Source organism: Lithobates pipiens, unplaced genomic scaffold (genome assembly GCF_037356315.1).
Source record: "Lithobates pipiens isolate NorthernLeopardFrog02 unplaced genomic scaffold, aLitPip1_a1.2 Scaffold_1, whole genome shotgun sequence".
NCBI classification, from domain to species: domain Eukaryota; kingdom Metazoa; phylum Chordata; class Amphibia; order Anura; family Ranidae; genus Lithobates; species Lithobates pipiens.
The window spans coordinates 130,604,311-130,627,371 of record NW_027507685.1 but is presented as its reverse complement, the minus strand read 5'-3'; the positions used below and the strand labels follow the sequence as shown (position 1 = coordinate 130,627,371).

The window sequence follows — 23,061 nt, the reverse complement described above, 5'->3', positions numbered from 1 at the left end:
ATAATTAATTCTTCCTTAGCTCTTCTATGCTTTATTTCACTTTGCAGTTGAGTAGCTCAGAAAATGTAGCTCAGAAAATGTTTTCTTGCAACTTTATCAGGCTTAGATGTAAAATTAGTTTTTCATAAATGCATTTAAATCTAGTTCATAAGGGGGAATTTGTAGTCTCCAATGTGCGTTTACATTTCTCAGCAGAATTATTGCAATGCTTTCCCTGAGCTGAAATTTTTATTGAGTATTCCTACTATACAGGTTCAGTCTGCTGCCACCAAGTGTCTAAAGAAGAGGCTGCAGAACGTCTGTAATTTCAGATTTATTCAGGAACTTTGTGCCAGATACTTGATGGTTACTATGCAAACTGCTGAGTAATGGATAAAAGATTATTAATTGTAATAATAATAATATGTTTTTATTGCAGAAGAAACAGAAGCAAAAGTCAGAGGGAGAAAAGTTTTTATTACAAAATGACAGTGGGAATACACATCACTGCCCTGCCATCCAAAAAAAAATCCACATGGCTATTTTGCACTTAGGAAAGGTTAAAAACATTTTTATTAAAAGGTTTATTACACTCTACAGAAAGTCCAGACCTGTTATACCAGTTATCATATATGGTATCAAAATGAAGCAGATTTAACATGGTAATGCAGGAGTTTCACGGTGATATGCAGAGTAGTAGCAGAGAAGAGACATCTAAATTGGCATTAGGCCTTCCTTTCCTTTACTATCTCACCATAAATTAGTTGCACTCTGAAATATTATTCATATGATATTCCACATTAGTGAGAAGAAAAAGCTGCTACTCCCTAAGGCCTCGTTCACACTTGTCCACTTAAAACTGCACACAGGTTCAGTGTGCTTTTTGTTATAATTCCACTTGTATTTTTCCTGCACATTTCATTTCCTTTTTTAAAAAAAAAACAAAGCTTGGATATTTCCATTGTTTAGAATGTACTAAGATAGGGAAAAGAGCAGGGTTTTTTTTTGTTAAAGGGATACTGTCACCCTACTCATCCAAGTGATCAAAATTAAAAGGGCGCCAGTAAACTAGCCCAAGCCCTGATGAAGGGGGATGCTTTGGTCCTTGAAATCTGTTGCTTATACTATCAAGAATAAAGTGATATGGACTTTTGAGAAAATTGTTTGGCACTCTATTCCCTCTATTCACCCAAAACTTTTCAAGTTGGGAGATGATCATCCCCCCATCTTGTGTTGAGTGGCTAAGGCCAAGTTGGCAAAAGCACCAACTTGCATATGAAGCCATTTTTTGTGACATCGACTCCTTGGTCTTGTGACATTGCTCAGAACTGCTGATTGTTGCTAGACCCCAGTGCTGTCACGGGGGAAGAGGTCACATGCTTCTCCACACCAGAATGTGCTGGGTATTGTAACCAGCTATAGAGGAAGGAGCACCCATGGAGTGCTGACAAGGTGAGTGTAAGGGGTGTGATCAGGTGTGTGCAGACACCATCACTTTGCCCTGCATAGGCAAAAAGTTACAATGTCTCTTTAAAGTAGAATTGTAGCCAAATATGTTTATTTTAAGACTTTGCGGGAAGATTGGATTCTCTGCTAAGTTTATTACTTTGCCCTCACTGATGAGATTTTCCTTCCTTTCACTTGAAGAAGAAGTAAGGACAAATTTCTCCAGTGAACAGACAACAGCAAAAGAGTTTGTAACCTTTCCCTATTAATCAAAAACTGGAGGGAGTTCCACTTTAAATAACCAATAGACTGTTTTAACTAAACTCGTCATAAGAGACAAAATGGAGCCCGCCATTGATTAGCTAACCCTCTAGAAATGGCAGTTGCCTGGCTACCTGTCTGACTTTTCTGACTCGCATGTTTGTTCCAGGTCAGCAATTCTAAAAGGTACTAAATCCAGAGGGTTTGGCATAACAGTCAGACAACAAGTATGTTGGAGGTCAGCAAAGACCGATCTACTTAAAGGATATAGTTGAGAAACGCTTATAACATTTTACCGTTCCTGCTCAAACTATTATTACAAATAATTAGGAAATTATTCATCCGCATATCCTGTTTAAAATCCATAGTAACCTACTCTATATGCACATGGTGCAATCATGTACACATACTGGTTCATTTGCCTCCTAACAGTCATGCACTTCTGCTTGCTGAGCAATATATTTATTTTAAACCTTGTTCAACTTTAATCTGTACAATGTTTCCAGTTAACTTGTCCTGTACAGTTCTTTACACTTCTATACATGTCACTCGCTACTGTACAGAAAATCCCTTTATTGCAGAATATCTATCACTATCAAATCTTCATTCTGAAAATTGTAGATTAAATACCTTATAACATCCACAAGTAAATGACAGAACTTTTCTCAGATTACTAAAGAAGATATAGTTTTCAAAAGCAGCAGTAGAAATCAATAATCAAGTAAGGCCCCTGTCACACCAGTCCCCATTGTCTGCAATTTGAATGCCCATGTTTGATACATACAGAATATAAGATATAGAGAATACATTTTGATTAATATTTTCTGCCCAAAGCTATATGTCACGTGCAACCCCTTACCTATAGCTCCATTTGAGCAGCTAGCCTTCATATTACATTAAACAGTCAGCCCACTTAAAACTAAGGTTTTGGTATATGCTAGCAAGGGTAGGCAAACTTTGTGCACCCACAAGTTCTGTGAGGCATTGCAAGACTGATAGCCCAGAAGCATTTGCATGATGGAACTTGTGGTTCTGCAACAGCTGAAGGGCCAACGTTTGCCTATGCTTGCGTTAGAGAGTTAAACCATCTGACACTTCCTTATATCTCTAGGGGACACTATAAGTAAGATTTCTGTACTGAATTCCTGTCTCTGCACACCTGTTGTGCTCAAAATAAGGGTTCCCACCAACCCTGCTGGATTTTGATTTATTTTGTATTATGGAGATTGTAACAGGAGGAGCTGGAACACATGATGGTGGACAAGGACATCCAAAAGGTGGGAAGGAATAGAGTCGGGAATTGTGGCAGTTAGGCACTGTCACTGTTAGAGTAACTAAGACATACGAAGTGTTTCTATTAAATAACGAGACTGATTAAATAACTCACCTTTATTTATATGTATTACAAATTTTAATACTTGTTTCCTTCAATATATTTCCCATTTGCAGTGATACATTGCTGCAGTCTTGTTTTCCACTGGTCGAAGGCATGGAGAAAATATATTTCTGTTAGCTGTTTCTACACATCTGCCGTTTCTGTCTTTACAGCATCAACTTACTCAAAACGTCTCCCTTTAAGCACTGATTTAACTTTTGGGAATTCATTCTCACGTCCCTCGCTGAATCTTTTGTGCCACTCAAACACACGTGCACGAGACAGGTCATCATTCCCATAAGCTGTAGTAAGCATTTGAAAACATTCTGCTGGTGTTTTGTGCAATTTTACTAAAAATTTCAAATTGATGGGTTGTTCAACTTTTAAACTTAGTATTTTTTTTGGCACACTACAGAAAACACAACCAAACTAAATGGCGACTCACAATCGACTGAATGTCAGCGTGTTGCTGCTTGTCATGGGAGCACAGTCTCGTTATTTAATAGACACACCTTGTGTGGTTGGCTCAGCCCACCAGGCTCCACTTGTAACTAAAGTATCCCTCTTGGGTGGAATTACTCTTTAACAAAAGCAGATGCTATAGACATGCAAGACACACCACCAGAGCTGAGGATGAAGGACAGTTTGCTCTGGGTGGCTACTTCTAGACCTCTTGCCACACTTTGCTAGCAGTTTCAAGTCTATTTAACAAGAGCATGGGTAGCTGAAAGTATACAGACACCACTTCATTAGAATACACAGGCTGCAAAAACACCAAGAAACTGTGGCTGTGAGCAGCAAAATACGTTGGTGCCTTTGGGCCACCTTAGGTCTCAGTTCATGAGGCTATGCAGAGATCTGGCCCTGGGCAGCCCCCTATGGTCATTTCAGATATAAAGAAAAAATAGCACTTAGCAGAGTTACTTATTATATATGTGTTACAGATTATTCAAAATAAGTATATACACTGTATCACATGTTTTACTTGCTACACCAAACCTTCTCCTATATTTGCTTTACATTTCCTCATACAGTTCAAAACTCATATATTAACAGTACCTGTAGAAATACGTTCTAGTTATAACCTATAAATACAGAGATGCGTATATGTTTATGTATGGTGTTCTAGTTTATGAAGTAACTACAAAATATTGACTAGGTATAATGGAATGCGTACATGGGGGTGGGATGAAGTATGCATTATTGCTTAAATAATACAGAGTCGAATGTAATATGAGTAGGAATTTTTTTTTTACATTAAAAAATCTTAAGGCTCTTTTACATAGATGTTCTTTTTGCAGTGTGCATGACCAACTGGAAACTGATGCCACTCTCCTGCAACAAATTCATTTCATTTTACTCTTCCTCAAGCATAATGATATTATGAAACATAAAATGTTAAGTGCACGAAAATGTGCCTTTTGCGGTAATAAATATTTGCTCGCTACCAGCTTACACCCAGTCACATAACCAATGCCTCAGCAAATCCTGGAAGGCCTGACATTCCATGTTATCTGTAGACAAATGTGTCATTTTTGAATACAGTAGGTTTGTTTTGCCATCTGTGGCCATTTGGGAGATTTTCTCTTACTTCCTGTCTTGGTGATGTCACTGTGTGGATACAACTACTTTATATTAAAGTGTACGTTATACTTTATATAAAAAGTGTAAAAAACTTAAATTGTCCTATGGGGATACTAGTTGTGGTGACCGGGGGGGATGTTGTTTAAGGGATTCCCTTAATTTGCAGCGTGTCCTGTTTTGGCCATGGGACGGGAAGTGAATGTAATCTTTACCCTATGGGACACAGATGGCTAAAAAAAACAAAAAAAAACAAAGGGGTTACCCTTACCCTATCCAAAATGAAAAAAGAAAATGTTTTGCTTATAGTTCTACTTTAATAAGGTGGGGGAAGTGGGGGGTTAAAAAGCAACCACCTAGTGGCTAAAAGATCACCTCTGCCAGGAAGCTTCAGTTAGTAACAAACAGTACAAGAACAGAATATTCCAACAAAAGAATACTAAGCATGTATGAAACTAAACTCTCCTGTCCTTTACAGCCAAGGAAGCTGCTGCCTTAGCCTCTGTTTGATCTGCAGGTGTCATGGTTCTGCACATGTGGTCAGCTATGACACCAGTTGTTTGATGGTTGAATTGGGAGCAACAGCAACTGTGACAGTTATCATTAACAGCATCCCTTGAATGTAACTGTTTTGGGAAACCATTAAATTGATGGGTTTAGTTCCATTTTAAATTTAAAAAAAAATACAGCCAAAGCGTGACTAAACCCATCGATTTAGCAGTTTCCCAAAACTGTTACATTCAAAGGGATGCTGTAAATGATAACTTGTACTCCCAACTGTCAAGCCATCAAATGGCTGGTGTCACAGCTAATCAAATGTGCAGCACCGTAGCAACTGCAGATCAAACAGAGGCTAAAATGTCATCTCCCTTGGCTGTAAAGGAGAAGGTTTAGTTCCCCTTTAATCTATACAGATGCATTATGTAGATTCTAGATACTTAGTAATTAATAACAAAAAAGCTAATTTCTATTGGTCCTATTGCTTTCCGTTGGAAAATTGTGTTGCTTCTATCACTGTTTGTTACTAACTAAATCTCTCTGGCAGAGGTTAGCTTTTATCTACTAGGTGGTCTGTGTTTTTTTTTATTTTTATTGCACCTATTTTCCTGTGACTTAAAGCGGTATTAAATCCAAAACCAAAAATGTAATATATTGCAGCTTAACCGCTTACCACCCAGCCGCCGTCATTGTACTGCGGCAGGTCGGCATGTTCCCACGAACCGTCGTAGCTGTATGTGGGTTGTTTAATGGGGGGATAGACCGCTGCACTGCGAGGGTGCCGATGCTCATGGCCAGAACAGGGACGTGTGTGCTGAGGAGAGATCGTGTGTTCCTACTAGCTAGGAACAACGATCTGTCATCTCCTCTAGTCAGTACCATCCCCATACAGTTAGAACACACACGAGGGAACACGATTAACCCCTTGATCGCCCCCAGTGTCAACACTTTCCCTGCCAGTGACATTTACACAGTAATCAGTGCATTTTTATGGCACTGAACGCTGTATGATTGTCAATGGTCCCAAAAATGTGTCAAGTGTCCGATATGTCCAGCATAATGTCACAGTCCCGATAAAAATCCCTGATCACTCCCACTGATAGTAAAAAAAAAAAAAAAAATGCCATAAATCTATTTACTATTTTGTAGACACTATAACTTTTGCGGAAACCAATCAATATACGCTTATTGTGATTTTTATTACCAAAAATATGTAGAAGAATACATATCGGCCTAAACTGGAAAAGAAATTAGCTTTTTTTTTTTTTTAAAAAAATGGGGATATTTATTATAGCAAAACATACAAAATGTTTTTTTTTTCAAAATTATCGTTCATTTTTTTGTTTATAGCGCAAAAAATAGAGAAACAGAGATGATCAAATACCACCAAAAGAAAGCTCTATTTGAGGGGGAAAAAAGGATGTCAATTTTCTTTGGTTACAGTGCCGCACGACCACGTAATTGTCAGTTAAATCGACGCAGTGCTGTATCACAAAAAATGGCCTGGTCATTGAGCACCCAAATCTTCTGGGCTGAAGTGTTTAAAGTGGTTGTAAAGTGAGAAAGTTTTTTTATCTTAATGGATTCTATGCATTAAAATAAAAGACCTTCTGTGTGAAGCAGCTGCCCTCGAGCACCCACCGGTACTTACCTGAGCACCATCTTCCTCCAGTAATATCCACGAGCTCCTCAACTGTCTGGGACTTTCCTCCTGATTAGTTGAGACACAGCAGTGGTGCCATTGGCTCCCGCCTCTGTCAATCAAAGTAATTTAGCAAATCAGGCTCTGTGTCTGACTGGACACAGGGAGCTGTGACTCAGCTCGGGTGCCCCCATAGCAAGCTGCTTGCTGTGGGGGCACTCAATCGGAGGGAGGGGCCAGTAGAGCCAAAGAGGGACCTGAGAAGAGGATCTGGGCTGCCCTGTGCAAAACCAAATGCACAGAGCAGGTAAGTATATCGTGTTTATTATTTTAAGAGAAAAAAGAAACTAGACTTTACAATCACTTTAATTATGAATCATTGCATGTGATGGCTGCATTTGTTTTCTTTGGCTTTTTTCTCTCTGTTTTCACCTGGTGATCTGGTCAGTAACACACGTCCTGTATTAGTGAGACACCACTCTGGATGAATGATCACAGAAGGCACAGCAGACAGCAGCATTGTCAGTCTGGGGGAAGAGTAGTGTTAAATGTATTTAGTAGATTTTTTTTTTTACACTAACAAACTCAAGCAAAATTCCAGCTCATACTTTATAATCCATTTCAGCAAATCATTTTTATTTTGTTTTGGGATAAAGGTTTTACATGAATAAATAAAAGCTGATCGTTTAAGCACCCCGGTCAGTGTTAAGTGGTTTGTCTCATCCATGTAGGCTGATACATTCTGCTGGAGAGCTTGTGCTTTTAAAAAACAAACGTGCTGGCTGGATCACCAGATACAAATAGAAGAAAGAAAGACTTAAAAAGAAAACAAATGCTAACAATTTGTAAGATGCAATATAATACATGTTTTCTTTTGGGTTTAACTACTTCTCAGCCAGCCGCCGCAGTTATACTGCAGCAGGATGGCACAGCTGCAGGAGCCGTCATAGCTATACATTGGCTCTTTAAGACACTGTAGCAGGTGCGTGCCCACATCGCGTCCCCAGAGCCGATACGCGTGCACAGCGGGCAAGATAACCGCTGGGCACCCGTGATCAGGACGAGAATCGGGATCTGTGTGTGTAAACACACAAATCCCGGTTCTGTCAGGGGAAAGGAGACAGATCATGTGTTTCTACTAAGTCGGAACAACGATCTCTCTCCTCCTCCTATTCAGCCACATTCCCCCCATAGTTAGATACACTCATAGGGAACACATTTAACCCCTTCCCTGCCAGTGACATTTATACAGTAATCGGTGGCTATTTTTTTGCTCTGATCGCTGCATAAATGTCACTGGTACCAAAAAAGTGTTAAGTATCTGTATCCGTTGCAATGTTGCAGTCCCGATAAAAATCACAGATCACCACCGTTACTAGTAAGAAAAAAAAAAATAATACTAAAAATGCCATAAATCTATCCCCTATTTTATAGACGCTATTACATTTGCGCAAACCAGTCAGTATACGCTTATTGCGATTTATTTTATTTTATTTTTTACCAAAAATATGTAGTAGAATACATATCAGCCTAAAATGATGAAGACATTTTTATTTTTATTTTATTTTTTTGGGATATTTATTATAGCAAAAAGTACAAAATATTATGTTTTTTTTCAAAATTGTCACTCTTTTTTTGTTTATATCACAAAAAATAAAAACCGCGAGATGATAAAATACCACCAAAGAAAGCTCTTTGCGGGGAAAAAAAAGGATGTCAATTTTGTTTGGGTACAACATCGCACGACTGCGTAATTGTCAGTTAAAGCGATGCAGTACTGTATCACAAAAAATGGCCTAATGGGGAAGGGGCAAATCCTTCCGGGGCTGAAGTGGTTAATACGGCTTTAAATCCCTATGTCTTGTGACTAAAACTGTGTCCCTTAATACAGGAGAAAATGTGTATATGGTAAAAGAAGAGCATTTTATACAACCCTGCTATACCATAAGGGCATTTGAATGTCCAGATAAAACACAAGGGGAGATACTGCAGCCAATGTCGTAGAATAAAAATTAAATAAATAAATAAACATGGCATCTTAATCATTTTTTATTTATTTTTTATATCCCAGCAGTAATGGAGCCATCAGCATATCAATGTACTCCTCTCCACTTCCCCCTTCCCTTGGCCCGGTATTCCTGTAGGCACTGAAGTGCATCAAACATTGCGCGCTGCAAACATCCCACAGGTCATTAGTCTGGAGACAGAGATATTTTTCATGTGCAGCAATGCAATGCTCCATTTTATGGACATGTCATGTTTATTAGTGATAATGAATTTGTACATGATCATCTTTGCCTACAGGTTGGCTTCAGGCAAGACAATATCTGCAAAACAGAAGTCTGTAAATTTATAAAGGCAGTATATGTTAGTAGAAATTCTTCACAAGGACAGAGATAGCAAAAAAAAAATGAAACTAAGTTTCAACTATTCCCTACTATCCAAAAAACAAAACAAAACAAATATGTTATATTACTTATTGAATTTCCTGACATTATGGAGTCAACCTAGAAGAAGAATAATGGATAAATCTAACCAATTTTTTGAAAATTCAAATAAGTGTTAAGTAAAATTTTATTTGTCAACTGAAGGACTGGGTTAAAGGATGTATTAATAAAAAGGTTTCATTTTACTAAACTTGACATTTGACCTTTCAAAAAGCAAATTATTAATTTGACTAATTTACAAAGTCTCAGTATCACTTGTAGAGCCAGACAGAACAACTGACCTCTAGCTCCAGAGGAGCTTACAATTAAATTTCTCTACTCCAGTACACAAAAAACCTACCTATATATATGTATTCCAATGGAGACTGCAATAGTGCTTAAAGAAAAGACAGCTTTTTAAAAAAAGAGTTAAGTTCTGCCCTAAAAAAGTGTTTGAAACAGAGTCAGCTATTTTTTCTTACATTTAAAGTTATATTAAAAAAATTAAAATGATATTTCTATATACGTTTAGCTCTAATTTGCAGACACAAATGGCAAGGGCATTTAAGTACCGTAATCACAATTTAAAGGTTTAAAAGTTTAATCAAGAATCACTCCTGCTTTGTTTTCTAATATTTTCTAAAAAAAATAAAAACAAAAATAAGTTGGATATGTACAGGTATGTCATACTTGCCAAACTTTAAAGTGTGATCAATACTCTGTTCCTTTTACACTCATTTCCACTTGTAAAAAAAACACTGTTTAAGGGCATGTTATATCCATAACCAAATTCTAGTTCTTTTATTCTACATTTACAATAAATTGAACAGCCCCACCAGCACTATATTAAAGGCATCAGGTTGGCAGGTAAACATGTTTTGTGACATTTTATCATCAAAAACAAGAGAATCGTGTGTCATGTCAAAGACATTTGCATTTAAATTACAATTGCGACTGCCCCCCCCCCCCCCCCCCCACTGGAGAAATGCAATAACACAAAATGCTCAATATTCAGGGTTTACCAAAAAAACATGAATAAGCTTATTGATAAAAAGCACCTATCACTGTCCTGATTAACGAACCCCTGGGGCAAACTATGAAAAAAAAAATCCAGAGAATGTCTTGTGTAAAATTTTGAAAAAAATGGTGGAAAACATAACTGCATACCTCCTTACAGTGTTGCTCAAAGGTGTCGCAGCTTTTCATTCTTTATTAAAAAATAGCAATTATGCTGGTGGAGAACAGACTGGACTTTTTATCTCCAAACAAACACAATAATCATGATGACCGTTAACAAATCTAGGTAAAATGCACAAAAAAAAAAATAGAAAAATAATGGCTATAAACACCACCCTTCCCCAAAAAAATAGAAAAAGCATTATGGAAGCTTTAGGCTCCAAAGCTTTAAGAGATTAATATAAACCACATGCATCTCTAAAATACAGCAATAAATATAAGGGTGTGTCTTTCTTATTGCATTGTCACTAGGGTACTCATGGGAGACCCCTTCAATTTATAGTCTAAAATTTAGTAAAAATATATTTGCCTTGACTAAATGAGATATGTAACCTTTAAAATGCTTTAAATCAACAGAGACATGTCTTATAATATCCTTCATAATTAAGACAAGCATATTTACAGTATGATGGGGTGTATCATAAAATACAGATTCACTTGCAATATGATTCACTTGCCATGAGTCTAGTTCAAATAAAATCTAGGTTGTAAAGCAGCTGGGTCATCAAAGTGACTTTAACCAATGGAATCACATGTTCTCTGGAGCTTGAACAGTGCCTGCTGGCTTCTAGTTTATATTAAATAATAGATTACAATTTATAGATTAAGTTTTGCTTGCCTGGTTTAGACTACTGATTACCAACATCTGGTCCCAAAGTGTATGGTTGACTGACCGTTTAAATGAATTGGGTCTCAATACATCAGGAGGAAAATTTTAATCCAAGAATTATGGTAAGATGTGCAATGCTGATGACGTGAATGTGAAATGCAGGTGTGTGCTAGCTGAATTCTTTTGATTTTACGACTCGCCTCTTTCTGACCCAAAATCAAGCAAAGAATTGTGGTCAGACAGATTTGACTGTTTGAGACAACAACAAAAATCTGAACATCTCAGTAATACAATCTTTAAAAAGCAATTATCACCCACCCCACAACATGATTATTCTATAGATACATCAGCCAGTGGTTGCCCCGTGTTCTGGCTGCATCAATACACACACACACACACACTATATAAAACCAGGCCTCGCCTTTGCAAAAAAAAAAAACATCCTTCATGGATGCAGACGATCCATACCCCTGGCTTACAGAATGCGCGGTTACACAACGAAAACATACCAAACCTGAGGTCCCATCAAGAGAAGAGAAAAACCTGACACTCTTCTAAGATGGGCTATACCATCGTTATGGCTAGTCGCCTATAAATGAATTATATATGTAAATATATACCATTTTCCATTAAGTGTACTGTACATATAATTCTACTGAAGCCTACTATGTTCGCATAATAATATCAATATATTGCAAGGTGCTAGATGGATGCGGAAGTGTGCAGAGCACAGCGTCCAACAGTAGGGTGGGGTTGCTTGGCGACACTGGCACTATTCAAGACACAATTGGTAACACGAAGCACAGTGTGTGGGACGGGAACTACCATTAGGTAGGAGAGCAGGGGAACAACACATGATTGCTGGTGATCTAGGTGACTACAAAAGACTGTGTTCTACTGTGTATAGAGTGTCCCGCTCTGTCACAAAACACACTGTGCAGGGTAGCTAAACAACCTCTGCACGTTTATTTATAACAATTAAATACGCTAATTGTTTAAAAAAAAAAAAATTGCACTTGTATCCTAAGTCACCCCACATAAAATTACTATAAACCTCCTAATAAGATATATGTATATATTATATAGATATATCTATATCCATAAATGTAATAATTCTAAAGAAGTCCAGCCTTCCTGCTTCTAACGCCAGCTGTACAGCATTTGTGGCGCTCGTTCTTGGCGTTCTTGGTCATCCTCCGCCTGAAGGAAATAAAGGTCACCTGGGTTTGCTACAAAAAAAGTTTGCTGTGGTTTTTGAAGGCTAATCGGGGTCCTTGCTCTTTAGTGCAAGAGTAGTTAACATTATTTTTCGTAATAAAACCTGAGCTGAAGTCTTACAAGGACCTTTAGGATAGCGGACCCGATGATTCTTTGTTTTGTTTGTTTTTGCCCTGAATTAATGAAGCTCAGTATGAAGACACATTCTCCTCTTTCTCTCTATGCTCTTGTCTTCCGACTTGTCAAGCTTCGGGCCAACACCCGTCCAAGGTAAAACAACCGCTAAAATCACCCAGCAGACTGTGCCTTTCATTTCCGTCTTCGCACTCTGGTCCCTGGCTCTCTATAGCGGGAGGTCCCAGCAGACTGACAGCCCCCTGGCAAGCAGCAAAAAAGTTCTCCTAAAATTGCTTTTTACTGGGCTCATAAGATGTCGTCATAATCCAGCAACTTGGAGTGCTGGCGGGTTTTCCAAAGGCGATATAATCGAAAGTCAAAATAGGTTTCAATCAATTGCTTTCCTAAAAAAGGATACATAAAATTGATATTGTAATTTACCGTAAAAGAAGAACATAGTAGTCCAACTCTTATGACAATTTTTATATTTTGCGGTCTGTGCCCTCCTATCCCAGCGACAACCCTCCCCCCCCCCCCCCCCCATTTATAGTATTTTTGTGTGAGGAAGCAAGGTAAAATATTGTCACAAACAGAAATAAAAAGCTAACAAATTTTGCTTAACCCATTACCTGGACTCTGGCTTAATACTTAGGGGTTGATTTACTAAAACTGAGGAGTGCAAAATCTGGTGCAGCTGTGCATGGTAGCCAATCAGGTTCTAAATTCCCTTGTTCAATTAAAGTGATACTAAAACTAAAAACATTTTTTACCTAATGCATTCCTTGCATTAAAGTAAAGAAAACTTTTCACGTTTCTCTATTAATCCCCTCCCAGCCAGTGGCATTGGTACAGTGATAGTGCATATATTTAGCACTGATCACTGTGTCACTGTGTTACTGTCACTAGTTTCTAAAAAAGTGTCAAAAGTGTCAGTTAGTGTCCGATTTGTCCACTGAAATTTTACTATCAATGTTGCTGATCTCCACCATTACTAGTAAAAAAAAAAAAAAAAAAAGACTCCATAAAAATATCACATAGTTTGGTTTGCACAAAAGTTATAGCGTCTACAATCAATATGCGATTATTGGGATTTTTTTTTTACCAAAAATGTATAGCAGAATACATATTGGCCTAAACTGATGAATAAATTATATATATTTTTTTTTAATTAGATACTGTATATTTTATAGCAGGAAGTAAAAAAAAATTTTTTTTTTGTTTATAGCGCAAAAAATAAAAGCGCAGAGGTGATCAAATACCACCAAAAAAGCTCTATTTGTGGGGGGGGGGAAAGGACATGCGTTTTATTTGGGTACAGTATTGCACAATAGCGCCAACGTCCGTTAAAGTAACGCAGGGCCATATTGTAAAAAATGGACTTGTCATGAAGTGGGGTAAATGTTTCAGAGCTGAAGTGGTTAAGATTTGACAAACAAAACTGGAAGCTGATTGGTTTCTCTGCATGGCTGCACCAGATACACACTCTCCAGTTTAGTAAATCCCTATGTCTATTGAATGTACTTTTGGCCAAGCATTAAATACATCAACTCGTAAACAGCAATGTATTCTATTTTAACTGGTCTAAAGGCTGTTTTAATTGCACGAAGCTGTGTTTTAATGATCAATAATATCAAGAATTTGAAATCCCCAGTTTCAACCAATCACATTTTAGTTTTAATCAAGTTATCACATTTTGAACAACAGAAAAAATATCTTCATTTGGTTGATTTGGGTAAGTGCCCTTTGCATTAAATAATCAAAGGCTGGGAAGACTGTTAATAAGGGAGCAGCTGTGACTTGTACTTCCCAAGCCAGAAAGATTGGCTCTTCCACAAATGCTTTTTTTATGACGTCATCTCTTGGTGGGAGGTCAGCAATTACAAGCTAATGTTGCTAAGTTCTGGAATATGTCCAACACCCCATCTTGCAAACAAGATCAGAGTAGAATCTGCCAAGATGGTGACAAACATGGCCAGTGTGGCTGATCTAAATTACTCAAGGGAGATTTAATCAAGTCTGTCTAATTATATGAGTGGAAAATTAAAACTCTGAGCAGATGCTCTCCTCAACCCCTGAGATATTACGCCCGTCATGAGACGTGCTGCTTTGGCTTGCACCGGGCATGGAGACAAGTAATTAATATGCCAGTCATTACAGCCATGTTGGCAAAGGATTTATGGATATCCTCACAGGCAATGTTCTAAGAACAGGTCAATAAGCCCTTACCTTGTGCAGACAGTTCCAGAGGAGACTTGAAATCAATCCGGTGTGGACTCATTAGATTCTTTAGATTCTGGAAAAGCTTAAAAAGACAGATATTCAAATCAACCCAACTGGAAAAATGAATCAAATGGAAAAGGGATAAAAAACACTAAATAAAATATTAGAATTAAAAAGCAAAACCACCCAAAACTGATATTGAAGCCAAATTATAAAAGAACCACAATGGAGAATAAAAAAACTAAATTTTTTGTTGCCAAAATCCCAATATTTTGTATAGTCAAAAGAAGAGAGTACCCCCCGATGGAGGGGGGGGGGGTGTACCCTCTTCTTTTGGATATTTAAACCAAGAACCTTTATTTTGTCTCTTGGACCTTGTTGGTGAGATACTGGCTCATCTGCTGTGGCCATTATGAGGGGCACTTGGCATCCCTGCTAAAAAAAAAAAAAGCCAGTTGGCCTCCCGCGGTCGCTCCCCAGAGAGACAGAATGGGGATCTGCCTATGTAAACAAGGCAGATCATCGTTCTGACAGGGAAGAAGATGGAGATCTGGTCTTCCTGCTAAGCAGGAACACTGATCTCTGTCTTCATCCAGTCAGACCATCCCCCACACAGTTAGCAAGCACCAACTATGGACACACTTAACTCTTTGATCGCCCCTGATGTTAACCCCCTCCCTGTAAGTGTAATTAGTACAGTAACAGTGCATATTTTTAGCATTGATCACTATAATGTCACTGGTTCCCAAAAAAGCATCAGTTAGGTGTCTGATTTGTCTGCTGCTATGTCGCAAAAATTTGCATATCACCACCATTACTAGTAAAAAAAAAAAAATGGCATAAAAATATCCCATATAGATTGTAGAAGCGATAACTTTTGTGCAAACCAACCAATATACGCTTATTGGGATTTTTTTTACCAAGAATATGTAGTAGAATACATAGTGGCCTAAACTGATGAAGAAATTAAATTTTTAAAAATTTTTTTTTCTGGATATGTTTTATAACAGAAAGTAAAACAATCTTTCTTTTTTTTTTTTTTTCAAAATTATCACTCTTTAGTCACTTTTTTTTGTTTATAGCTCTAAAAAATAAAAACTGCAGAGGTCATCAAATACCACCAAAATAAATCTCTATTTGCAGGAAAAAAGGGACATAAATTTTATTTGGGTACAGCATCGCAGGACCACGCAATTGAAAGTTAAAGTAACGCTGTGTTGTATCGCAAAAAATGGCCTGGACATTAAAGTGTAAGTAAATCCTCCTATCGTTTTCAGCCAAGGAAGCTGCACATGTGATCAGTTATGACACCAGTCATTGGATGGTTTGACAGTTTGGTCGAGAGCACAACCAATGGGAGGGTTACATTTCTGGGCACGTGCTAGATGGGTTTACTTCTACTTTAAGGGGGGTAAAACCTTCCGGGGCTGAAGTGGTTAAAGCTGAACTCCAGGAATTCAGACACTTTCTAAAATTTGCTGGCTTACTATGGGTTAAGTCCAATGAGGCGCATGCCACCTTGTTGACTATTCTAAATTTCGAACTAACAATTTTACTGAGCGCTGAGAGTACAGCTATACCTATACTCCCAGAGTTCTGATAGCGTAGACGCAAATTTCACACACGCCAGCCCGCCCCTCCACGACGTTGCATATTCACAGAAGTCTTTGTATTTCGTGAATGGGTTGACCCAATACAACGCACATATGATTGGGTAGAAGGAGGGGAGGGGTGGGCAGAGCTTTTACATTAGACTCTGCAGCTGCAGGAGCTGAGACCAGAAGGCCCAGCACTGGAGTGCAGAAAGTAGAGTGACAGCTGTACACCTGTAAATTTTACATTTTAGCGATAAATCCACAAGGTGGTATGCACCTCATCGAATCGAACTCCTAGTAAGCAAGCACAATTTATAAAGTTGCTCAATTCCTGCTTTAATGCCGTTCTGTATTGGAGCAGAACTGTTGTAGACTAAGAATGGGCAGAGAAAGTCGAATTTAGGATCATTCAGGTTCACTTTATTATAAATTCAGGAGTACTCTTTTTAGTATTAAATTAGTTTAGTGTAGGTGCTAGAGTATTTTTTTTTGTGTGTACTACCAGGGCAGGTAAATTTGGGCAGGCCTAGCTGTGAGCTAGGCCTGTTTGTTTTTGATCTGGGGCAGGGGAGTGGTTTAGTGTAGCAGCAGGTGACTGACATGTGCTTCAGCTGTCTGGCGCCTCCTTTGTTTCCAGTGAGAAGATTCTGGAAAAGAGGTAGGGCAGAAGGCTGGAGTGACATGGGATGTATATGGGAGCCCTGACCAATCCCCAACTAGGATTGACAGGGGGGCAGGCCTTCTATATATACCCATTGTCAACCTGTTGTGGGAGGAATTGTCAGGTGGAAGAACTGAGATGATGGAATGTTATATTGTTGTGGCCTTTCTGGTGGGGTAGGGGGTGGGGGGGAGGGGTGGTGAACTCAGGCCTGGAGTTCGGGAGCTGGGAGGGAGCCTCTCTTTAGCCTCTTCCCCCCACGAATAAGTCTTTTTACGATGAAACGTACGTCGGGTGGCAATCTTTTTCCACTACTATTGCAATCGGTTAATTAATCACTCGTAGGTGTTTATGTATGCACGCTGCTTTTTCTTTTTGTTATCTTATTGTGTTTATGTGTATCTTGTAAAACTAAGCTGCGGCAATTTTTAGTTGTACTAGTGTAGATTTAGGTTTAGCATGGTATTTATTTTTCTTTTTGATTCATTGAGAGATGCCCTGGAACAGGAGCAGGAGAAGGACATTTGGGAGCACTGCCGGTAAAGTCATTCAAGAGGGATTCATGCCGGGTTCTGGGAGACATGCCAAGATTGGATGTGGAGCCAGAGGGGTGAGACTGTGGTGTTGTTGCAGTCGAGTCACTGCAGCCAGAAGGGTTGGCAGCATTTGCACCAGACTTGCTGGGATCAGTAGTCCACCAAGTATCAGATAGTACATCTAAAATGGTTGCTACCTCAGAGCTACCACCGCCTGCAAATGGCTACTAGAAAAATGTTAGGACTTATTCAGAGTGAGGCCTAGCCATGTGCTAATGGTGAGAGGAATCTAGAATTGGACAGTAGAGGAAAGCAAGTGATCTCGAGTAGTGTGCTGGAGGACCTTTATTTATACTAAGAAAGATTAATTTGGGCATCCCATGTCCCTTTTCCCCATCCATGTTTAAACCCCTAATAAAAACAAAAAAACCAAGCAAGAGACTGTTCATTGACTGGAGAAAGTGTGCAAAATGGATGTTTGATCGAGCAGGGTGATGTGTGGAGCTAGAACATGCAGCGACCCCACGGGGGCACCGCTACATTAGTATGTTTATTATGCCATACCTTTTCACCATTAGGGTTTCCTAAGACGTAGCACCCCATGATATGGATTATATTGGGTTCTGGGTTGGTTTTACTCATCAACCTGCTAAGCTTTCTCCAGAACCTATGAAAGAAAACACACAATTAATAAGTTATCATTAATAGGAGTTGTACTTGCATACTTCCAATGATTGCATATTTTAAGTCATTATTGCTGTTTATCTTAATGTGGCTTTCACATAATTAAATGCTTGCTCTTTCATCTTTTGTTTTTTTATAATAAATACAAAGTTTTGTGGCTATATGCCATTCATCAGGACAATGTTTTTAAGCCTATCTAGTTGAATGTTTAATCACTCTTCCTCCACCCAACGATAGTCAGACTTGGAAGTTTCTACTGTTACTGGAGTTATAGCTCTAAACACTTGATGTTGGCTAAGGTGAGCTGGCTAAAATATCCACTTGCCATCCAAGCCTTTTCTGGCACTTTTTGTTTACAAGTTGAAATTAGTATTTTTTGCTAGAAAATTACTTTTTTTTTTTTTTTAGCAGGGACCCTAGATAATAAAATGGCGATTGTTGCAATATTTTATGTCACATAGTGTTTGCGTAGCATTTTTTCAAACGCAAAACGCTTCAAGTAATTCTAATGCCAAAATATATAGCCAAATGTTTTGGTAAAATATGACATTAGGCTGAGTAAATAGATACCTAGCATGTCACCCTTTAAAATTTGCGTGCACTCGTGGAATGGAAACAAACTACGATCTCAGACACTTTAAAACATTTTTTAGGTTACCTGTTTAGCGTTACAGAGGAGTTTTAGCACTGGAATTATTGCTCTCGCTCTAAAGTTTTCAGCCATATCTCACATGTGCGGTGCGAACATTGTTTACATATGCATAAGCAACTTGCATATATGCGGTTGCTTCTGCGTGTGAGCGCAGAGCAGTGAGGGCGATTTTTTTTTTTTTTTTCTTCCTTATTCTTACACCGTTCATTTATTTATTTTTTTGGATTACTTTTATTCCTTGTAATAGAAATAAGGGATAAAAGATCATGTTTATGGAGAGATCTGGGGTCAATAATGCAGTAGATCGGCAGTGACGTCCTAATGTTGCTCCAGTCCTCCAAGACCATAGAGACGATCAGAGACGATCTGGTTGCTGGTAACATCAATGAGCATGCCAGTAAAAACGGAAAGCCTGAGAAACACCGGCAAGTGGCAGGAGGGGGGCGCCCCACCCGCTGCTTCAGAAAGTGATCAAGCAGCTAATGGGGTTATGGCTAATCGTTTCAGCCATAACCCTGTGGTAAACCACTTGCAAGTGGAGATTTTATATATATATATATATATATATATATATATATATATATATATATATATATATATATATATATATATATATATATATATATATATAGTTTATGGTCAGCAAAAACTGGCATTTTTCATTGCAAAGTGGTAAACTGTTTAGAACATAAAATGTTCAGCATGGCAGAGAGATAATATTTTCAGAAGCAGAGGTCAATAGTGGCAGCTTCCATTGTTTCTCGTCACACATTTTCTTTTGTATAGCTGAATTACACTGGGTATACACTAGTAGAATTTTGTTTAACATTTTTTTGTTGTAAGAACATTGGATTGCTTTTCTAATTATTAGTGCGGTCAAGTATTTTCAAAGGAGAAGGATGGAAAATGTTTCTCAAATGTCTGAATTTCTAACAGTGTATGTGGTTTTCGTTTGCTACGGTCCATTCATTCCAAAATCAAATGTTAAAAGCAAGCATAATCTTGAACGACATTCAAATATTCTTAGAATTTTCTTACAAATTTTCTTAAGAATTTTCATTTGAAATTCATTTCATTAGTGTATACCCAGCATAGACTATGGCTGATAATGGCTATCAGGCACTCTACATCAAAAGTATACAGTGGCATGACCTTGTAGTGGGATGCCACCAGAGTCCCTGCTCCAGAGACCGGCTTACGCAAAGTATATGCATATGCAAAGGAACACTTCCTGTCCACTGCGAGGCAATACTGGTGCGCAACACCAAAACCTGCATTGTAGGATAGGGGTGTGCTAATCTGCCAATACTAAAAAAATGTGTGTGGAAGTCTGAGAAGGCAGGCTTAGTTTACTGTTTATATTGTACAGCAACAGGAAGTTTATACAAGCTTCAGGATTGCCAACAGAGCAAGTTTCTATGGTTCTTCGACCAACGAGGGAGCAATACCTTAGAATCAGGTGACACGGGTTGAATGTCGGGAGACAATGGGTGGTTACATTTAAAAAAAAAGGCTGACATTCGACCCATGTGTAGCTTGGTCTCTCCAACAGAAGCCAGACATTTGGCCAGCTTCTGTTGGACTGGAAAACCAGCATCTGGCTGACTCCCGATCAGCGATTTCAGTCAATGACAGAGAGCACTGATTCAAGTGTTCTGGTGGGGGAATACAACAGCTCAGTGGGGGAGATCGTTAAACTAACTTTGCATGGTTAGCACAGCGGCTCCGACCGGAGCTGTCAGATGACCAGTGAAGTGATGGCTGCACATATTGGGCACAAGTGGCTGCATTTGATTGGCACAAGTGGCTGCATTTGATTGGCACAAGTGGCTGCATATGATGGGCACAGTGAGGATGCAATTGATGGGGAGGTTCAGTATTTTTCAGTTTGTTTGCTCCCCCCAAAAATTTTGAGCACCAGCTGCCACTGGTAGCCGACAAGTCTTTGTAATAATGAAAATAAAATTCCTCTGCATTTAAAAAACCCTACACGCTGAGTAACATTTAAATCGTCAAACAGATTTCACAGTCTGCTCTTCATACATCAAAGGGTCAGGGTGAGCACAAACCCTTCCGTTCCCTACGTCATTAACCTGCAAACATTTACTCCTGGCTGAGACCACAGCGAGGAGAGAATTAATGAGAAGTGAGAACGCGGAAAGAACTAATTATCCATGGTTCTATTTCATGTGCAAACATTTGGCTATGCCCGTGCTGTAATAAACCCCTCTACATACAGACAGACAATATTGGCATATAATGGAACGTTTTTCAGAGAAACTTAATTAGGCTTTTGTGGCATTCTGAAGTCATTGAAATACATAAGAAAGGGTAATTCCATAGGGATAGCAGGCAGTGTAATGGGAGTAAGAATATTCAACTTACTGAATAAGATCCTCCTCCTTCTCCACTTTGGCAAAAGTAGCGACTTTATTTTTTAACAGGTAGAGGTAGCCAGGTCCCCCCTGGAAGAAGAGCAGAGGGGGTGAGGAAAGAAATATATAAGAGGGGTATATATAAGAGGGGTATACTTTTTTTTTTTTTATTATTATTATTGGCTTACACAAATCTCCTACAGATTTGACTAAATTCATGTATATTTCTTTTACTGTGACATTTGTTCCTGATGTATTGCATATTGCAGCAGTAGAATTTATTATGATCTGTGCCTCTATACTGAGAAATCCTTTAACTCCTAGAAGATTGGATGGGGGCAGAGAGGAGATTACTGGAGGAACATCTCTACGCAGAAAAGAGTAAATGGAAGAGATGCACAACTTCATCAGCTAATATACGGTTTAAAGCTGACGTTTAATCTGATTATATTTTGCCTTCCCCTGGTCCCCCCTTTCCCTGTCATTGAATACCTTATTTTAGACCCAGTGATATCATTTGTTTTTTTTAAAGTTCCCAGTGATATCATCACTAGATTTCTGTGCTTTACTATGCAACGCAGGCAGATCATGGTGGATGGGAGGGGTGGCAGGGTGTTGCACAAAGCTTCCTGAAAACATCACAGCATCCGCCTAACACTACTCCTCTCATAAACCCTTAGCCCTGATGCACTGGCTCCTAGGAGAAGCTATGCAAATACCAAAAAAGCCTTGATGGGTAAGTGTCCATCTGGGCAGAGTGGCTGTTCTCTGGGCAGGCTGTAGAGCATCCTAGGTAACACCCACATCCTGAGACTCTATGACTGAAAGAAATGAAACTTGGATACTTTTTTTTTTTTTTTCGAATGTCAGCGTTTTTAAATGTAAAAATTTTTTTTTTTTTTTACTGATTTCCTAAGAATGAAAAAGGCTGGGGAGGAAAGCGCTAGATAATGCTGGACATCTTCCAGCCTGAAAATGATCTGGGCTCTATCTGACTTTCTGCAGTCGAATGAACACTATGAGAAGAAAAATATCTATGTGTACAAGTGTAATTCACAATAATATGTTTTTACAGCTTTCTGTGTAATACATAATAACTTGATCAGCTACCTGGCAGAAAATGAGCATCTCTCGGATTTTGCACCCTTTTCTGTATACATTCAGCTTCTTCTCAATCTCCTCTGTGGGGGGAAAAAATAAAACTGAGCATGTTTTGTGGTCACAGGAAGATAGCTGGTGTGACACTGCTGCTTAAAGTGGAACTTCACCCTCCTCCCCTCCTCCTCCTCTATCACGTTTTGGCACATTTTATTTTTTTGGAAGTGGATACTTTTTTTTTTTTTTCAGGTGCCCACTCCCACTTCAAGCACCTAGGCCAGTGATGGCAAACCTTGGCACCCCAGAAATTTTAGAAGTACATTTCCCATGATGCTCAACTACACTGCAGAGCGCATGAGCATCATGGGAAATGTAGTTCCAAAACATCTGGGGTGTCAAGGTTCGCCATCAATGGCCTAGGCGATTCCACCGCATGTTCTCCCCAACAACACCTTTACAGGAACCAGGAGGCCGTGGGACCATTCGACATGCACAGTGGGAAGCCGGCTTCCCACAGTTAACGCGCCGGCTTCCCTAAGAGGAGCAAAGGACTGGCCAGGGTATGGACCGCACTCGATCCTTTGACAGGTAAGTGTCCTTTTTATTATAAGTCGGCAGCTACAGTATTTTAAGCTGCTGGTTTTTATATTTTTTTCAAACAGACTGAAGAACCGCTTTAAAGTAGATCTAAAACCAACACTTTATGTTAATGGAAGGCCATACATTTCAGGTAATATCCAGTGAATGGAGGTAGCAAATGCTGAAGAAATAAAATATCCAGTAGGCTGAGCTCACTAGACCAACCACCACCCAAGTATATAGAATGTCTCTAAACATTTGACTGTCTCCCA

General features: G+C 38.8%; 1 protein-coding gene across 2 annotated transcripts in view; it reads right to left on the bottom strand.

The window, feature by feature from the left end:
* Positions 1-436: 436 nt before the first annotated feature.
* The window catches only part of NSMF (NMDA receptor synaptonuclear signaling and neuronal migration factor), an 89,312-nt gene continuing 66,687 nt past the window's right edge, over positions 437-23,061 (bottom strand). For both annotated transcript variants that reach the window (XM_077476758.1, XM_077476749.1), the window contains 5 exons: positions 22,223-22,293; positions 21,123-21,202; positions 17,966-18,068; positions 14,616-14,691; positions 437-12,793 (listed from right to left, as the gene is read on the bottom strand). In XM_077476758.1, the coding sequence (XP_077332884.1) occupies positions 12,696-12,793; positions 14,616-14,691; positions 17,966-18,068; positions 21,123-21,202; positions 22,223-22,293 (428 nt within the window). In that variant the 3' untranslated portion in view covers positions 437-12,695. The remainder of the gene's footprint in view (positions 12,794-14,615; positions 14,692-17,965; positions 18,069-21,122; positions 21,203-22,222; positions 22,294-23,061) is intronic.